This window comes from Mugil cephalus, chromosome 9 (assembly GCF_022458985.1).
Source record: "Mugil cephalus isolate CIBA_MC_2020 chromosome 9, CIBA_Mcephalus_1.1, whole genome shotgun sequence".
NCBI lineage: Eukaryota > Metazoa > Chordata > Actinopteri > Mugiliformes > Mugilidae > Mugil > Mugil cephalus.
The window spans coordinates 244827-263053 of NC_061778.1; the positions used below are offsets into that span (position 1 = coordinate 244827).

At 45.3% G+C, this 18227-nt stretch overlaps 3 protein-coding genes across 3 annotated transcripts; all 3 read left to right on the forward strand.

Moving 5' to 3' along the window:
- The first annotated feature begins 1801 nt into the window (after positions 1 to 1801).
- LOC125013732 (P2Y purinoceptor 14-like) lies at positions 1802 to 7783 on the forward strand. The gene is made up of 4 exons (XM_047594622.1): positions 1802 to 1919; positions 2001 to 2263; positions 3944 to 4520; positions 6750 to 7783. Exons 1-4 carry the CDS (start codon positions 1839 to 1841, stop codon positions 6837 to 6839), a joined length of 1011 nt encoding a protein of 336 aa, XP_047450578.1. The 5' UTR covers positions 1802 to 1838; the 3' UTR covers positions 6840 to 7783.
- Positions 7784 to 8579: 796 nt separating this feature from the next.
- Positions 8580 to 10448, forward strand: LOC125013733 (olfactory receptor 6N1-like). Its single transcript, XM_047594623.1, has one exon. The coding sequence runs from the start codon at positions 8580 to 8582 to the stop codon at positions 9513 to 9515; it is 936 nt and encodes a 311-aa protein (XP_047450579.1). The 3' UTR covers positions 9516 to 10448.
- Positions 10449 to 16045: 5597 nt separating this feature from the next.
- Positions 16046 to 17699, forward strand: LOC125013735 (olfactory receptor 2C3-like). The gene has a single exon (XM_047594625.1). It carries the CDS (start codon positions 16502 to 16504, stop codon positions 17426 to 17428), a length of 927 nt encoding a protein of 308 aa, XP_047450581.1. The 5' UTR covers positions 16046 to 16501; the 3' UTR covers positions 17429 to 17699.
- Positions 17700 to 18227: the final 528 nt, after the last annotated feature.

The following is an 18227-nucleotide window of genomic DNA, read 5'->3' on the forward strand; positions in this document are numbered from 1 at the left end:
GCAACCCCAGCAAAGAAGAAAGTCCAGCCCCTCTCAAGGACTTGGGTTCCGGAGCCGATGCTGTGTGTTGAGGAGAGGCCAACTCTAGTCGAAAACGCTGCACCTCCTCCACAAGCTCCGGCTCCGGCTCCTTCCCCACCAGAGAGGTGACCTTCCATGTCCCAAAAGCCAGTTTCCATAACCAAGGATCAGACCGACAAGGCCCCCGCCTTGGTCTGCCGCCCAATCCACACTGCACCGGACCATCCCTGGACCTCCAGCGGGAGTTCATGTTCAGTCAGAGCCACATTCAGCAGCCAATAAAAACACAAACACATCATGATCTCAACACGACCCCCCCACCCAGCTCTGACACCAGGCCGCCTCTTTTATCCTGCTCAGTCCAGCCTCTTCATCCTCTTCATCCTCCTCCTCCTCCTCCTCCTCCTCTTCATCCTCCTCATCCTCCTCATCCTCCTCCTCCTCCTCCTCCTCCTCCTCTTCATCCTCCTCATCCTCCTCATCCTCCTCATCCTCCTCCTCCTCCTCCTCTTCATCCTCTTCATCCTCCTCCTCCTCTTCCTCCTCCTCCTCCTCCTACTCCTCTTCATACTCCTCCTCCTCCTCCTCACGCCAGACGTCATTAGTCTCAATTACTGAGGGAACACATATCTGGGAGTGAACAAACAACCACCTCAATAACAGCCTGGACTTTATTGGACATTTAACGTCTTCACGACTTTTTACATTTCTACATAAAAAAGACTCTAAACATCATGAAAGTCCAGAACTGTTCTCCTCAACTGGTCCAATGTTCCTTGGAACTAGATGTGTAACCACATCTACGCAGCCGACACACAAACACACGTAACCACAACACCCGGGGCTGTGAACACATACAGGTGCTGAGGACGTGCATCGAACAAATCAACGAGCGGATGCATCAGAATTTTCTTCAGCTAAATGAAGATAAAAGTGAAGAACCACATGGAGTCAGTCACTGGGTCAGACTAGACCAGAAACCTGGATCCTATCAGTCCAGTTCTGCCTGGTGCTGAATGATTCAGGTCCAAAATACATTTGTGATCTGCTGCTACGTTAGGAGACGTCCAGACCTCGTAGATCGTCTGTTTTCTGTCCCCGGAGTTAAACCTGAACAAGAAGAAGCAGCTTTAGGTTAAATCAGAAAACTCTCTGCTGCTGCTTCATGTTCAGTCTGTTTGATTAATAACTTCCACTGAACTTTTATCTTCTCTCACTTTACCTTTTAATTTGATCTTTAAAGTTTGGTTTCAATAATCGTGTGTTTCTTTATTTTAATATCATTGTAGCTTGTTTTTAGTGTAAACCATTTTGAGCTGTGTGTGTTTAACAAACTCACTGGTGGTTTCCTCTGGTTAACGCTTGGTTTGAGTTCTTGCTCAAAGTTTGACGTCAGGAAATACGAAGCTACTGGGAACAGCTAGTTAGCTTAGCTTAGCATAAAGATGTAAAAGAGAGGTCCAATGATCCTGGTTCATTATAACCTTCAGATGTAGAGATTAATCCATGAAGACCAGGGAGGGTTCCAGCATGTATGCTAAACTAAGCTAAGCTATGCTAAACTAAGCTAAGCTAAGCTATGCTAAACTGTTTTTTTTTTTTTTTTCTTGCCTGTGCATTGTTCTGAGGTACTTTTTTATCTCTAATTATAATCACTGAGGAGAACTGCTGCTCTGAGGTTTCGGTTAAAGTCTTTCTCTGTCACTTCCTCTCTGATTGGTTCTTTTGTTCTGGTCGATGAGGTTTGACTTAATTTTAGCTTTGTCACCTTAGTCGGATACACAACTTCCTTGAACCAGTCCTCAGGAACCAACAAGATGAACAACAGTGAGTGCCGTGATGTGGTCGTCATGTCACAGACTCATGCCTTGGCTGTGGTCTACAGCCTGGTGTTCCTGGTGAGCCTCCATCCTTCTACCTGAGGAAACACCTTCAGGATGTAGCTGCCAGCTCACCCTCTGTCCTTGTCTCCTCTGCAGGTCGGTTTGCTGCTCAACGGTTTCACCCTGAAGGTTTTTTTCTGCAGATCTCAGCAGCAGCAGAGGTCGAGCAGCCTCAGCATCTACCTGAAGAACCTGGTGGCTGCAGACTTCCTCACCTGCCTCTGTCTGCCCATCAGGATCATCGACTATGAGAGCAGCTCCGTCCCCGTCCATCATGTCTTCTGCAGCTTCGGAGCCTCCGTCTTCTACCTCAACATGTACGCCAGCATCCTGTTCATCGGGTACATCGCAGCCAACAGGTAGGACTCTGAAGGCAGGTCTGTTCTTAGGACGTTTCTGAGGGTTTGTACTGTGCTTGTAAACTTGAAAGACAAGATTAATAGAAAGAATAGAATAGAATAGAATAGAATAGAATAGAATAGAATAGAATGAATAGAAACCTCTAGTTGTCCCTCAGTGGGGAAATTGTGGTTTGCAACAGCAGCATAGTGCAGAAAAGTAAAATATAAATATAGATTAAAAAAGTAGAATAGAAAAGAACAGAAAAATAGAAAAATATACAATTCTTGATTGTTACAAAGTAGTGTTTGCAACAGAAAGTGATTGGATTGTGACGCAAAGTATTAATGACAAACCGAATAAGTGTTGAATTGCACAACCGATGAGGAAGAGATGGTAGAGCTGCTCTGTCCCTTTATTAATATATATATATATATAATATATGTATACATGGTGCACTTAGCAGGAATAACCTACATTAGTTCATGGTATGCATGCTTCAGAAGTGATGAGGATGTGTGTGATGATGTGTTTCAAACATGTTACAGAACAGAGAAGCTCCTTCAGTCACTTATTAAAACAACTCAAACAAGGTGCATCCAAACACCTTTCACCGTGCTCCACTTCTTCCACATGTTGTTATGTCACATCCTTAGATTTGAATATGATGCCACCAGCTTGGTCCAGCTGTCACCCATTCCTTTCTCCAGCTCCTCCCCAGCTCTTCAGGTTGGATGTGAGACCATGTTTAGATCTTTCCACAGGTACAGAGTCTGATTCTAGACTGGACTCTGGGACACTCAGGGACATCCTGAAGCCGCTCTGTCCTTCCATATGTTGATCTCCTGCTGCGTTTTAACGCACATGCACGAACATGTATGCTGCCTGTTAGAATCGCTCTTGCCCATTTCTAACTATTTCTTATTTTTCTCTATCTTTTTAACTTAATTTGTTCTAACTTTTCTGTTAAGTAATTTTGCCCTGGGATCAATAAAGTAATTCTGATTCTGAAAGATGAACCGTGGACCAGGTTTCCATCCAGGATGGTTCATTCTTCCCTCTTCCCGACTAGTTCCTACATCTTGTCCCACAGCCTAATGCTGCCACCACCATGCTTCACTGTAGGGATGCTACTGGCCTGGTGATGAGTGGCACCTGGTTTCCTCCAAACATGACGCCTGGTATTCACGTCAAACAGCTCAATCTTTGCTTCTCATGGTCTGAGAGTCCGTCAGGTGCCTTTTACTAATCAAAGTTTTTATCCTTAACATAAAACACCTTTTAATGTGTCAACTTCAATCACTATGAGAATTTTAATCAACTAGAGACATTGTTTATTTATCCCTCATATGGGACATGTCCTTGTCACTGTAGCACAGAATTAGATCAGACTATATACAAAAAATAAATAAAAACACTGAAATATAAAAAATATACAAAAACTAACAGCAGTCTGAAAATAGAAATATAAAGACATTCTGTATGTATGTAGGAAGTAAAATGGGTTTGGTAATTGATTGGTAATAGAATATTCTAAAAGGTAGACAGCATTTATTGTCCTACACCATTCAGAGCTGTAGAAACATGTCCTGGTTGACCAGTGGACATCGATGCTCTGGATTTTTCTCGTTAAAACGTCACCAAGTTCCTTCCAGCTGATGATCTCTGAGTTGAAGGTGTGTTTCCTGTCTTCTCTGCAGGTATCTGAAGATTGTCCATCCTCTAGGAACCCACGTCCTGCAGAAGGTCCGAGCCGCTCGCATCCTCTCCATGGTAACCTGGGGTTTTCTCCTGGCCATGACAGCCACTTACATCCTGATGTCTAACCTCAGCCAGGGACCACAGGACTCCAACAAAGTGAGATGTGAGGCCATGCACGATAAACATCTGAGCGTCCTCTACAAAGTCATCCACTCCTGCTCCGCCGCCGTCTTCCTGCTCGTCCTCGTGTCTCTGGTCTTCTTCTACTACAGAATCTCCCGCCGCCTGTCGCAGGCCCAGCAGAGGCAGCTGGCATCCTCCGGCTCCAAGAAGCTGGAAAAGTCTCAGAGGAACATGCTGGTGCTGGTCAGTGTCTTCTGCGTTTGCTTCGTCCCCTACCACCTGCTCCGCATCCCCTACGCCTTCATGGAGGGATGGCACTGCTCGGAGAGCCTGGAGATCCTGAAGAGGTTGTCCATCGTTCTGTCTGTATTCAACGTCTGCCTGGACCCCCTCATCTACTTCATTTTCTGTAAGACCTTCCGGGCTCAGCTGAACCTGAGAAGAATGTTTTCTGTCAGACCACCACGTTCTGATGTCATCAACCAGCCCTCATCGTCTTCAGGAACCAGAGCTCCTCAAGATCTTGATTGTACCTCCACTTCGTGTCCATGAATGGGACTGAAGACAAGGACATAGATACTTTGGTCAGTACCCCATACTCCCTCACACAGAGCAGCCCCTGCCCCTACCACCACCATACAAACCCATGATCCTATTCTGTAAATACAGGAATCATTGTTTCCAGACTCCTTGGAGTAACCGTAAGATTTCCTCATATTTGGGACACACCCTCTGGTTTTTGCGACCCACTTTCCTCCACCACCATGTCAACCAACAGGTTCTTAAGTCAGTGCCTCTGAAGTTAAGGATTTTAACATGACCTCAGACTGAACTTCATGTTCTCCAGACCACACGGACCAAACTCGTGCTCCTTTGGTTGTAGGGACTGAATGGCACTGAGCAAGGGGCCATCTGCCCCATACTCCCGGAGCATCCCCCACAGGATGCCCCTGGGGACACGGTCGTAGGCCTCTCCAAATCCATAAAACACATGTGGACCGGTTGGGCAAACTCCCATTTCCTCTCCAGCACCCTGGCGAAGGTAAAGAGCTGATCCATGGTTCCACAGCCGGGATGAAAACCACATTGTTCCTCCTCGATCTGAGGTTCAACCATTGATCGGACCCTCTTTTCCAGCACCTTGGTGTAGACTTTCCCAGGAGGCTGAAGAGTGTGATCCCCTATAGTTGGAACACACCCTCTGGTCCCCTTTCTTAAAGATGGGAACCACCTCCCCGGTCTGCCACTCCAGAGGCACTGCCCCCGATGACCATGTAATGTTGTAGAGTTGTGTCAACCAAGACAGCCCTACAACATCCAGAGCCTTGAGATACCCAGGGCGGATCTCATCCTCTCCTGGGGCTTTGCCGCCAGGTAGATGTTTCACTACCTCAGCGACTTCTGCCCCAGAGATCAGACGGTCCAACCCCGGCCCTCTGGCTCTGTTTCCTCTATGGAATAGATTAGTGGGATTGAGGAGCTCCTCAAAGTATTCCTTCCACTGCCGGACAATAGTCCAAGGAGACGTCAGCACCGAACACGGTGTGGGCAAGTTACCGTCTTCCGTCCCTGAGACGCCGGATGGTTTGCTAGAACCTCTATGGAGCCGATCGATAGTCTTCTTCCATGACTTTACCGAACTCCTCCCATACAGAGTTTTTGCCTCAGCGACTGCCCTGGCCGCAGACTGTTTAGCCATCCAGTATCCGGTAGAGCAGAACATGGCCCATCCGGACTCGATGCCCAGGTCTCCAAAAAGGGCGGGTACTCTGAACTGCTGTTCGGCGCGTATGCGCAAACAACAGTCAGGACCCGTTTCCCGACCCGAAGGTGCAGGGGAGCAACCCTTTCGTCCATCCGGTTGAGCTCCAACATACAGGCAAAGAGTCTTGTGGCAAAAAGCCCACCCCAGCCCTCCGCCTCTCACCCGGAGCAACTCCAGCAAAGAAGAAAGTCCAGCCCCTCTCAAGGACTTGGGTTCCGGAGCCGATGCTGTGTGTTGAGGAGAGGCCAACTCTAGTCGAAAACGCTGCACCTCCTCCACAAGGTCCGGCTCCTTCCTCACCAGAGAGGTGACTTTCCATGTCCCAAAAGCCAGTTTCCATAACCAAGGATCAGACCGACAAGGCCCCCGCCTTGGTCTGCCGCCCAATCCACACTGCACCGGACCATCCCTGGACCTCCTGCGGGTGGTGGGCCCACAGGGAGGCGAGTCATGTAACCGGTTCGGGCTGAGCTCGGCTGGGCCCCATGGACAAAGGCCCGACCACCAGGCGCTCCAGGGCGGGGCCCCGGTACACTGGCTCTCATTTGAATTTCTCATTCAGGGTCTTTAGAACCATCCTATTTTTGTATTTGTTTTAATTGTTTTTTAATTATTGAACAGTTTGATAGATATTGGTGTGGTGTTTGGATACAGTCTGGATTTGACTCTTAATGACCCAGTAACAGCTGCTGCCTATTTAGGTGTTTGCAAACTCAGCTCATATAACAGACCTGCTCAGATGGTCTGTATGAGCCTGATGAAACTGGGAGATGAAAGTGAATATTTCATCTTGTGCATCTGTTGAGTGCAGTGAAACTCTTGTTTTCTCTGACCCTGCTGCTGGACCCCAGAAGTGAGAGGAGTTGTCAGGCTGAAGAAGGAGGCCTACGGGGCTGGAAGCAGCTGACCGGTACCAGACGGCTAAACAGTCCACGGCCAGAGCAGTCAATGAGGCCAAAATCCGGGGGTGGGAGGAGTTCAGTGAGGCTATGGAAGAAGACTATTGATTAGCAACTCGCCCTGACAATTCGTCCACACTGTGTTCGGTGTGGACGGGGAGTTCCTGACGTTACGTGGGGCTATTGTCCAATTTTGGGATTAATACTTTAAGTAACTCCTCAATCCCAGCAACATGTATTCAACCTGGGGTTGGGTCGTCCAATCTCTGGGGTCAGAAGTCACCAAGGTGGTGAAAAGACTCCTCAGTGGCCGAGTTCCAGGAGACGATGAGATCGACCCTAGGTGTGTTAAGGCTCTGAATGTTGTAGGGCTGTACTGTCTGACACGCCTTCAGGGGCAGCGCCTCTGGAACAATGTAGTTTTCGTCCCGTTGGTGGAACCATGGACCAGCTCTTTACCCTCGCTAGGCTGCTGGAGGGGAAATGGGAGTCTGGGCACCATGATGCTAACGGTGCTGATGCTAACAGTAGTAACCAGACTGATCTGGTGCCAGTGAGTTTTTAATTAGCTTAGCCTCCTTAGCTCTATTGTTGTGACATCACATCAGTTTTTCTCCTGCATGGATGGAAGTGAACCTTCAACATGTCTAAAAACAAATGTTTGTCAAAACTTTTTCTGGACTTCAGCTCTAAAGTGTCAAGGTTCTATGTCTGTCTTTTATTTTGTGTCTTGTATCCTGTTTTATTTTGTTAAGTTGTGGATTTCCTGTCTTGTGCCTCCTTGTCTCTTGATTGTTTATTGGTCTCACCTGTGTTGATTGTCCTCATGTGTCTCACCTGTGTCTTGTCATGTCTCAGCCCTCGTGTTTTCCCTTTGTTCCTGGTCGCGTCGTTAATGTTAGTTTAACGTCTCCACGTCCCATGTTTCCTGGTCCTGATTCCGCGTCTTGTTCCACGTTATCTTGCCATGTTTGATGATTCTTTTGTATTTTTGGTTTTTGCTGCCGTGCGCAGCGTTTTTTGTTAATTATTAAAAACCCAGTTTTCCTGGATTCCCTGCCTCATCTATAGTCCTCCACCCCACCACCCCAACACCCATCCTACCTGACATAAACATACAGACTGGTCAACCTGCAACGAGGGAGGAAACACCTGGAACTAGATTCAACATCTGACCACGCGTAGCATTTTATTAACAGACCAGAAATGTAGCGTCTCTGACCGGGATCAGCATTTATTTCTTAGTTGTATTTATATTATTTAAATTAATATTATGTTTAACGTGCACGTCACAAAACGCCTTAAAAATAAAAAGTTGCCTTTTGTATGTTTTCATTCTTTAAGCACCAGCACCGTTTCAAAAGTACCGGTTTGGCTCCAGTATCAGATAAAACCTGGAGCAGACCCAGACTATGAGGAGGTGGTTGTGCAGGTCGAAGTCCTCATGATGCTCAAGGCTTATTGATAAAGATTTTGGGAACTACTGAAGGATGAGGGACAACAAACCAAAGAAAACTCCAAAAGACTTGATATTTTGAGTAACGGCCGACATCTTTAAATAGATTTATTCTGATTCTAACACAGCGTCTTTGGAGAGATCAGGTTCTGTCTACAACTCATCTGAGACGAAGAGACGTGAATTTACACCCGTTGACCAACTCACACTGATCTGTTCCTAATGAGATATTTTCCAGTTCACTTCTCTTTTTTCTAAGCGGTGGTGAAGGAGGTTTAAAAGAAGGAGCCGTGGAGCTGGAGCTCAGAGGGGAGGGCGGCGCAAACCTCATCTCGTTTTAAGCAGAAGGACGAGCTGATGTGACTTCCCGTGTCTGAGCCCAGAGGACGATGATGATGATGATGAACTCCTCTCAGGTTTCCTCCTTCACTCTCTCTGGCTACACTGACACCGGCCTCTTCAGATTCCCGCTGTTCCTGGTCGTCCTGCTGCTGTACGTCCTGATCGTGGCGGCGAACGTGGCTGTGATGCTGCTGATCTGTGTGAACAGGAGCTTACATGAGCCCATGTACATGTTCCTGTGCAGCCTGTTTGTGAATGAGCTGTATGGCAGCACAGGCTTGTTCCCGTTCCTCCTGGTCCAGATCCTCTCAGACCTCCACACGGTTTCTGCTCCGCTCTGTTTCCTGCAGATCTTCTGTGTTTATTCCTATGCTTGTGTAGAGTTTTTGAGCCTGGTGGTCATGTCGTACGACCGATACCTGGCTATCTGCTTCCCTCTGCAGTACCACACCTGTATGACGCCTCAGAGAGTGGCCCTGCTCATCGCCGGGTCCTGGTTGTTCCCTTTTGTTGCGATTGTGGTTCTGATTTCTCTGAGTGCTCCTCTGCAGCTGTGTGGAAACATCATCAACAACGTTTTGTGTGGGAACTACTCTGTGGTGAAGCTGGCGTGCTACGACACCAGCATCAACAACATCTACGGACTCATCTACACCATGCTCTCCGTGGTCCTGCCCCTCTTTTTAATCCTCTACACCTACGTGAAGATCCTGCGGGTCTGTTTCTCCGGCTCTAAGCAGACCCGGCAGAAAGCCATCAGCACCTGTTCGCCTCACCTGGCCTCCATCTTGAACTTTTCGTTCGGCTGCTGTTTCCAGATCATTCAGAGCAGGTTTGATATGAGCGCCGTTCCCAGTGTGTTGAGCATCCTGCTGTCGCTGTACTTCCTGTCCTGCCAGCCGCTCTTCACCCCGTTAATCTACGGCCTCAACACCACCAGAATACGAGCGGCATGGAGACGGCTGTTCCGCCCTGAACGCCGTTAAATGTGGACGCTGTCTCCGCTACGCCTCCTGGCATCTTAGAATACAACAGGATGTCTTTATTGTCACTGCAACAACTACAGTGAAATAATAAGATGCAGAGCTCCTAAGTGCCATTTAAAAGTATAACAGAAACTCACAAAAATAACAAGTATGGAAGCACTGAAAGACAAAGACTGAACTGTAAAAATGTACATATGTGAACAGTGACTTGATGCAAACTGTGAAACACACATCAGGAATTATTCTGAGAGCGCTGAAGTAAATACTGATCATGTTCAGCTCCAACTATTATTATTATTATTATTATTATTATTATTACTGTTATTATTATTATTATTATTATTATTATTACTACTATAAACCAGAGACTGATGCAGAGCATGGAATACACTGAAGGAGAAATAAAATACTGTTCACTTCTTCTCATGACATGAATGTGACAAAGTGATTTATAGAACAAGGAATAAAAACATTCAAGACAAAACGACTCCAACAAATAATAATAATAAAAATAAATAAATAATAGTAATAGTTATTGTTATTATTCATACGCAACTAAATTCAGTTCAGCTTCAAACTTGAGGTAAAAACTGTGGAAAATGCTAAATTAAATCCAACGATAGGAAACAAGCTACGTCTGTTGTATTCAGTCAGAGAGTATTTTATTATAATCATATACAAAGGTGGAAATACGAGTATATAGGCTGGTATGTACAGTACGGGCAGTCAGTATACTCACACATGTATATGTATATATTCAAAACAAAGTACAAATATATGTCCCTGTAAATATGTACATGTACACGTCTGTATATAATATAATAATAATGTCATATATCTGATACCTTCCACCATGTATTGCCTCTGGTATTGTGCTATTTTATTTTATCATATGCAGCTGTAACTGAACAGTTGAAATAAAGTACGTCTGTGTCTGAAGAGAAGAGCAATGATGAATTTCTTAACTAATGAAATGATAAGAAACTGTTAAGAGCAGCAGAGACGTCCAGCATCACAGGCAGAGCTCACACGACATGAGATGTTCCAGGTTTAGTTACAGATGAGAAGCTACAGGTTGTAAAGCTTCTCACACACGAGTCATTTAATGTCCGTTAGAGACTCAACCACTCAGATCGGCCTTTAGACCGGCCTCAGTCTCTCCTCAGTCTGGCCCCAGACCGAACCCAGACTCAACCACTCAGACCGAACTCAGTCTGGCCCCAGATCGGCCTTTAGACCGGCCCTAGACTCAACCACTCAGACCGGCCTTTTTTGAAATTTGTTAAAAAGACTTATTATGGCTGGAAAATTCATGATTGATTGATTTCTGTTAATAATAAAGTTTATTTAACACAATTCATGCATAAAATCCAACACAAAGAGCTGAACAGAAAAGACAATAAAGACATTTAATAGAAATAAAAACTAAATAAAAGCATGAATAAAAATACAAACAGAAGTCCATTAAACACATTTCAGGTGAAAGTGGTGAAAAGGTGTTTCTTCATATGTGGTCTGAAGGTTTCAACAGGTCCGGAGCTCCCAGACCTTCAGGTGGACTGGTCCCTCAGGTGGACTGGTGCAGAGTTTAGGGACTTTAGGGTGAAACCTTCAGAACAATCAGGAGGTTTGGTTCTTGAAGGAACGTACAGTTGGAGCCTGTCAGACAGAAAAGGTGGCGTAAGCCCGTTTAGAGCTTTAAAACCAATAAGATCTTTTTCAATCTCGTCTTTGACTGACAGGTGCCCGACGCAGTGATTTCAAACTTAATCTCTGGGTTTGTCAGAACAGGTGCTGCTGCATCTGAAGAGACTCGTTTGAAATAAAGGTCCAGTCTGGTTGGCCCGTGACCTGGAGTCGGTTCTTCCTTGTGGCTCCTCTCTGATCGGTTTCTCCAGGGAACTGGATGATCTGATAACGGCTTAGTCTTCTTAGACGCTGACTAGATGATGGAGACTGGCAGAACTACATCTAAACCTGATCCTGAACTGCTTTTCCTGGTAACTGGACCCTGTGTTTTTTATGTGTCTTTAACTCTAGAATCCCACTAGTCCAGTTCCTCATGCTTTGAGGTCGAACAACAGAAACACAAGGAACTGGACTGGTAGGTTCCTAGGAGGCCACTGGATAAGTCCAGGGTCTTTTGTGGACCACGGTCCAGGGGTAGTCTACAGGTTTTTGTTCATTTTTTTTGTTTGAGGATCATATGGAGACAAGTTTGACCAGTGTCTCAATGACACCGTCCACATCTTAGCTTCATCCTAGAGCCACAGCTCATGGTCTCCTCAGGACCAGGACCTGGTTCCTGGTCAGAAAGAAAACAAGCCAGACTAGAACCTAGAGTCCAGGACCCGTCGTCCTACAGATCCTCCTGAAGGACCCGCTCATGTAGCTCCTGACTGAGGTCAATCATTCAGTGTTTGGAGAATATCTCTCCTCCTCTTCTTTCCACCATGTTCTCCTCTCTAAGCCTCTTAAAGTTCTCCTCCCTGCTCTCAGCACATCTCACTGCAGAACCTTCTTTAGGAACCTTTCATCTCTACCTCCATCTAGGAACAAATCTGAGAAAACATCATGATTTTAGTTTAATGTTCTTAGAGTTTGGCCTCTAGGACCGACTCTACGAATCTTCATGAACACAGGACTAGGTCTCTGCTGAGCTCTGAGTGGTTGTCGTGTCTCGTTGCGTTGCCCGGTTGCTGGATACAGGCAACAGTTTGACAGTTCTTCTTAAACTTGACACAGATGAACTTTTAACTTTAAAGACTTTCTTTGATCTTCTGATAGATGAACAAATTGAGAGTTGTTGTGTCAGAGCTCCTCAGAGACGAGTTGCAGTTGGTTTCATCAGACGTGGACATGATGGACAGACTCTTGTTTGTCCATTGGTCTGAGGGGACGTCATTATGACCCTCTGAGGACGTGGGACGGGGCTGATTGGTCCCTGGGTGACGGACGGTAATTTGTTCCAGAGGGAGTCGGTGGAAACTGTATCTGAGGGGAAGACGCCTTGGAAACGTTGGACCTGAGGGACCTGAAGACAAACTTTAATGATGGGAGGTCAAAGGTCGGCTCTGTGTTCAGCCACATGAACTCATTAGCATATGGAGGTCATAGGTCGCACACCTTTATTATTTCTATTGATAAAGAATAAATCTGTGAAAGGCTGCACAGGTAAACAGAGACAGGAGAAGATGGTGTTATTATTAATTAATGATTATTATGGAATTATTACCTATATGTGACATTAAATTTAGCTAAATAACATAAATAATACTTTCAATAATAATAATACCTCTAGTTTACTAGTGTAACAGTGGAGTTTTTAAGAAATAAAAGGTTAGTGACAGAAATGAAACCTCATTGGTAAAACACCGTTCAATGGAAACACGCACAAACAGCAATTAGACTTTATCGACATTTCAGTAATGTCACTTTTATTTTTAGAAACACAGCTCTAGTGGACAGGGAGGCTGGGACACGTCCACCAAGAGCTCGAGACATTATACTGACGACATTTACCCAAAGTTTCAGAGTTGGTGGTGGAGCCAGTTCACACGACTATAAACCAACGTGACCAGAGATGTTTGTTGTTTATTATATATTAATACCGATACAAAACTTATCGATACTGATATTTATCAATATTCTTATCGATATTACAACATAATTTAGAGGCAACAATAAAGACATTTCAAGATGTTAAAAGATTGAATGTTTTTTTCACCAGGAGGATCAGAACAGAACAGAAGCTGTTCTTACAATTAAATGCTTCTTAGAGCGGAGCTACGATGCACTCGCCTAAACCGGCCTGAACAGAACCCGCCCAGAGAGAAACAGGTTTCATTTGATTTAATGAAACACTCGTTCATTCTCTGCTCGGTGGACAAACATGAGCCCGTTAGCACAGGTCAAAGGTCACGCATTAGCACGCACAGGTCAAAGGTCGCCCGTTAGCACGCGCAGCCGTGGCCAAACGTTTGTGAGCAAATATTAATTTTGATGGTAATTTTCAGGCCCCACATGTTGTGAAAAGCGATCACATGCAAAGTTCCTCTTTGCCACAAAAATGAACATAATGCGAAAACATAAAAACATTTCCATTGGACTTCAGCTCTGGGACAAAAGGACCCGCGGACATCATGTTCCTGATTCTCTCGTTAGCATGAAGGACCAGGCTGGAGATGCCTCTGTCGTACTGATGGAGGCTTTAACAGGAGGCAGCTATGACATCAGAGTCGATCAGTCCTGTGTCCTGAGACCGTTCATACGTTGGTTCTCATTCACAGTGAAGCCTCAGAACACGGCCGAGGAAAACGAAGGGAACCAAACATCCTCCGAGAGCAACGTCTCCCAACCACTGGACAACAGGTGGGTGATGGACCGAGGCCTTTTCCAGCACGATGGGGAACTCGACCATGAGCCTAAAGAGTAACTCAGCATCTCTGAAACTCTGGGTCCATGTCCAGAAACGTCCCAGAACCTTAATCCCACTGAGAACAAGAAGCTTTGATCAGAGAAGGATCTAGAAGGTCTAGAAAAACTACGTCAACACTGCAAATAAACTGAATGTAACAATGTGTCAACATGTGTCAATTAAAGCCCTTGACACCATGAAACGCTTGTAATTATGCTTCAGTGTTACCATGGTAACATCTGTGGCTCCGTGGCCCGTTAGCCGGACGCCACATCGCTCTTTCCTGCTACTTCTCTCCATCTCAGTGGTGTCAAACTCAAACAGAGACAACGAAACTAAGAACTACCTCAACCAGAATGGACATTTACTTCAAATGAGACACAATTTGTCTTCAGATGTTTTCAAAAATCATTTATACAGAAATATGACTGTAACCTTTTTCAAGCCATATTAAAGAATTTAGAATAAAACTTGCGTTACTATTTTATCATCTTGGGGCCAATATGACGCTATTTTTAATAAAACACTGTGAGGTTCAGTCCACAGTGTTTCCTAATTCTATCTGTATCTGTATCTGTATGAATAAGGGGAGCTAAGCTAGCATGCTAACATTGTGTTATGCTGCTGTAATGCACTGATGGACTCTCTCAGTGAGTCTGTGTGTTAGCGTGTGTGTTTAGCTGTAGTGGTGTTGTCATTTATATTTTACTAAGTACTGACACAGCGTTGCCGAGGCAACCATGAGAGTGATGAGTTGGGAGGGGCTGGACATACCTGCCTGATGCCAGTTCAACTATTGCAATGCAGTCTGGGATTTGTAGTATCAATGGGGCGCAGACGAAACTCGTGCAGTGATCTGATATAAAGTATCATCTCGTGGGCCGGATACAGTTGCACCGTGAGTTTGACCTGGGTGATAAAGTGTGTGTGTAATCAGAAGAACAATTTATTTTGTATTCTTGAAACTTTTTTAATTTATTTGTTGGTGGATAAAATCTGCAACTGAAGCTACTGTTTTTTCGTAGTGTTGAGTCGGTTGTTCTCAGTAGTTGAAGTTTTTTATTTCATGTATTTTGGATGACGACACAAAGCCTGTTAGAAATGTTGTGTCTGTCTGATTAATGCTGAAGAACAGACTGAATAGTTTTAACAGGACAGTTACATATTTAATGAGCGGATCCTCAGCTAAAGCTTTATGAAACTATTTCTCAGTAGTTGGACTCTGTTGAGTCTGTTAAGCAAGGCTGAAGTTACTGAAGTGAAGACTTACGGTTTGAATGTAAACGCAGCTAATGGAGGTAAAAGGTCATATTCAGTCTCTGGCATCTACTTGTTTTCCTTCATCGTTACATTTGCTGTTGTTGTCTTTTCATATTGTGATTCTCTCAGATTCAAACTGATTCTTTTCATTTAAGACGTTTGAGAAGTGGAACCTTTTCTTTGATTTGGGTCACGGCCTGATGGTGGTTCCCAAAGCCAGACCAGGTACCTGGGTTTATATGATCCGGTCTCTGAGCTCCACATTAATCCCCAGTAGAGCCAGAACCAGCCAGAACCAGCCAGAACCAGCCAGAACCACCCAGAACCAGCCAGAACCAGCTGAAGGATCTGTTTAGGCCAGACATGTTTGTATCACTGGACGTAAATTAGCTGCTAGCTGTTAGCTGGTATTTGCTAGGTGTTAGCTGTTAGCTATAACTAGCTCAAAGCCTTTTCCTGCTCTGATCCTGATGGAGACCAGGTGAGTCCACCACGAGGGGGCGTGGCCTTGGTCTGTCACCTGTCCATGTGTATAAGAGTGGCTGCAGACTGAGCGCGTGCAGCAGCTCGGAGGATTCCAGCTGCTCTGTACTGATGATGATGATGATGATGATGGAGGTGGAACATGTCTTTAATGTTTTTAGTTTGATGCTTCGTCTGCTCTGAATGTGAAGTTCAACTCATCCCAGTCTGAGTCTGTTTGTGATGATTGAGAACGTTTTTAGAAAGTTGATGCTTAAACAAAGTTAATATTTATAAAAGGATTTTAGAACATTTATGTATAAATGACAAACATTTAAAAGACCATTTATAGACCTAGATTTATATTTGTTTATTCAGTGTTGATGTTGAAAGAACATTAAATATTGATCATTTATTTATTCTGGTTCCATCTGTGATGATGAAGAACATGTGTTTATAGAACGTTTATGTTACAGAACATTTCTAGAATGTTTGCGTGTTCATAGAAGGTTTCCAGGTGAGTTCACAGATGGTCAGACTGTGGTGTTAGTGGTTGTGAGGACGTTCTGGTTCTGGTCCTGGTTCTGGTTCTGTTTGTGATGATGTAGAATGTTTATGCTTATAATGTGTAGATGTGCTTATAAAATATCTTTTAATGTGTTTATAGAAGGTTTCCTGGCTGAGAGCTCAGAGATGGTCCGACTGTGGTGTTAGTGGTTGTGAGGACGTTCTGGTCCTGGTCCTAGTCTTAGTTGTGGTCCTGGTCCTGGTCCTGGTCCTGATCCTGGTCTTAGTTGTGGTTGTGGTCCTGATCCTGGTCCTGGTCCTGGTCTTTGACCCGTGCGTGATGGAGAATAACTCTCAGATTGTTTTCGTGCTCCACGGTCTGAACGACTCGGCGTCGAACCGTCAGCTCTTCTTCTCTCTGGCGTTGGTCTCGTACCTCGTCACCGTCCTGGTCAACGTGACGCTGGTCGTCACCGTCGTCTTCGACCGCCACCTCCACGAGCCCATCTACGTCTTCCTGTGTAACCTGTGTCTGAACGGGATCTGCGGGGCGTCCTGTTTCTACCCCAAGCTGCTTCACGACCTCCTGGCCGACGCCCACGTCATCAGCTACGCCGGCTGCCTCCTGCAGATCTTCATCTCCTACTCCTACGTCTTCTGCGAGTTCACCAGCCTGACTGTCATGGCGTACGACCGCTACCTGGCCATCTGCCGCCCGCTGCAGTACGGGGCGCTGATGACCAAGCAGAAGGTGGTTCAGCTGCTGCTCCTGACCTGGACCTTCTCTCTGCTGGAGACCCTGGTGGGCACCGCCATGACCGCCAGCCTCCCGCTCTGCGGACGCCACGTCCGGAAGCTGTTCTGCACCAACTGGGAGGTGGTGAAGTTGTCGTGCGTTGACACGACGCTCAACAACATCTACGGCTTCGTGCTGATGTTCTCCCACATGTCGCAGACCGTCCTGATCCTGGTGTCCTACGGCCACCTGGTCCGCGCCGCCATCCGCTCGCACTCCCACCGCAGGAAGTTCCTGCAGACGTGTCTGCCGCACCTGGTGACGCTGCTGGTCTTCGCCGCCTCGCTGGTGTTTGACGTCATGTACTCGCGCTACGGCGCCGGCACCATGCAGGTGCTGCAGAACATCCTGGCTGCAGAGTTCCTGGTGGTGCCGCCCCTGGTCAACCCCCTCATCTACGGCATGAAGCTGCAGCAGATCAGGAGTCGCATCCTTGACAAGTTCGGCCTCAGAGCGGAGACGGAAAAGTGACGAACAAAGCTTGTTCTAGTTCCACGAACTGATTAATGGATTAACGGAGGTTTTCACGAGTCCACGCAGATCAAATACGTGAAAATGTTTAAAAAGAGAAATGACTCGGTGGAATCAGACGATTGAATGTTTGAATTAAATTATGTGTTCAGGACTAATTAATCTATTCATGATTAAACTTGTTGCAGTGATGTTTACATTAATATTTAAAGGAGAAATACAGTAGAATGGTTTTAAAGGAACCTCAACATAAACCCAGATGTTTAATCTCTCTTCAGTTCTTTATCTCCTGTAAATAAATCTTAATATTCGTCTCTTTTAAATCTAATAAATGTTTTATATTAAACTCAGACCAGCTTCAAGCTTCACTATCATTCACACATTCATTCACTGGAGGATTTCACTAAGAACTCGTTTTCTTTGGATAAAATGATATTTAATTAAAATGTGTGGATGGATTCTTGATAAACAGACAGAAATTAGTTCCTTTAAAGGTAAAACATCCATTTTGACAATAAAACTGATTGTATAGAAGATAAAGGAGTTATTGTTCATTAGAGGATGATCCTATAACCTGTGTTCTATAACCAAACTCATAAAATTAAACTAGAACCCTGATGTTTTCTCAGAGTTGTTCCTAGATGGAGGTAAAGATGAAAGGTTCCTAGAGAACGTTCTGCAGTGAGACGTGTTCAGAGCAGGGAGGAGAGATATTCTCCAAACAGTGAATGAACTCAAGGCTACAGACCAGATGGAGCTAAATGAGAGGATCCTTGAGGTGAATCTTTATTAAAGACTA

Bases quoted from the DNA above. Each gene is read 5' to 3' on its own strand.
- LOC125013732 (XM_047594622.1), top strand. From the start codon at position 1,839: ATGAACAACAGTGAGTGCCGTGATGTGGTCGTCATGTCACAGACTCAT. The intron at 1,920-2,000 runs GTGAGCCTCCAT...TCTCCTCTGCAG, and splicing joins TCTACAGCCTGGTGTTCCTG to GTCGGTTTGCTGCTCAACGG. The intron at 4,521-6,749 runs GTCAGACCACCA...GACCGGTACCAG, and splicing joins ACCTGAGAAGAATGTTTTCT to ACGGCTAAACAGTCCACGGC.
- LOC125013733 (XM_047594623.1), top strand. From the start codon at position 8,580: ATGATGATGATGAACTCCTCTCAGGTTTCCTCCTTCACTCTCTCTGGC.
- LOC125013735 (XM_047594625.1), top strand. From the start codon at position 16,502: ATGGAGAATAACTCTCAGATTGTTTTCGTGCTCCACGGTCTGAACGAC.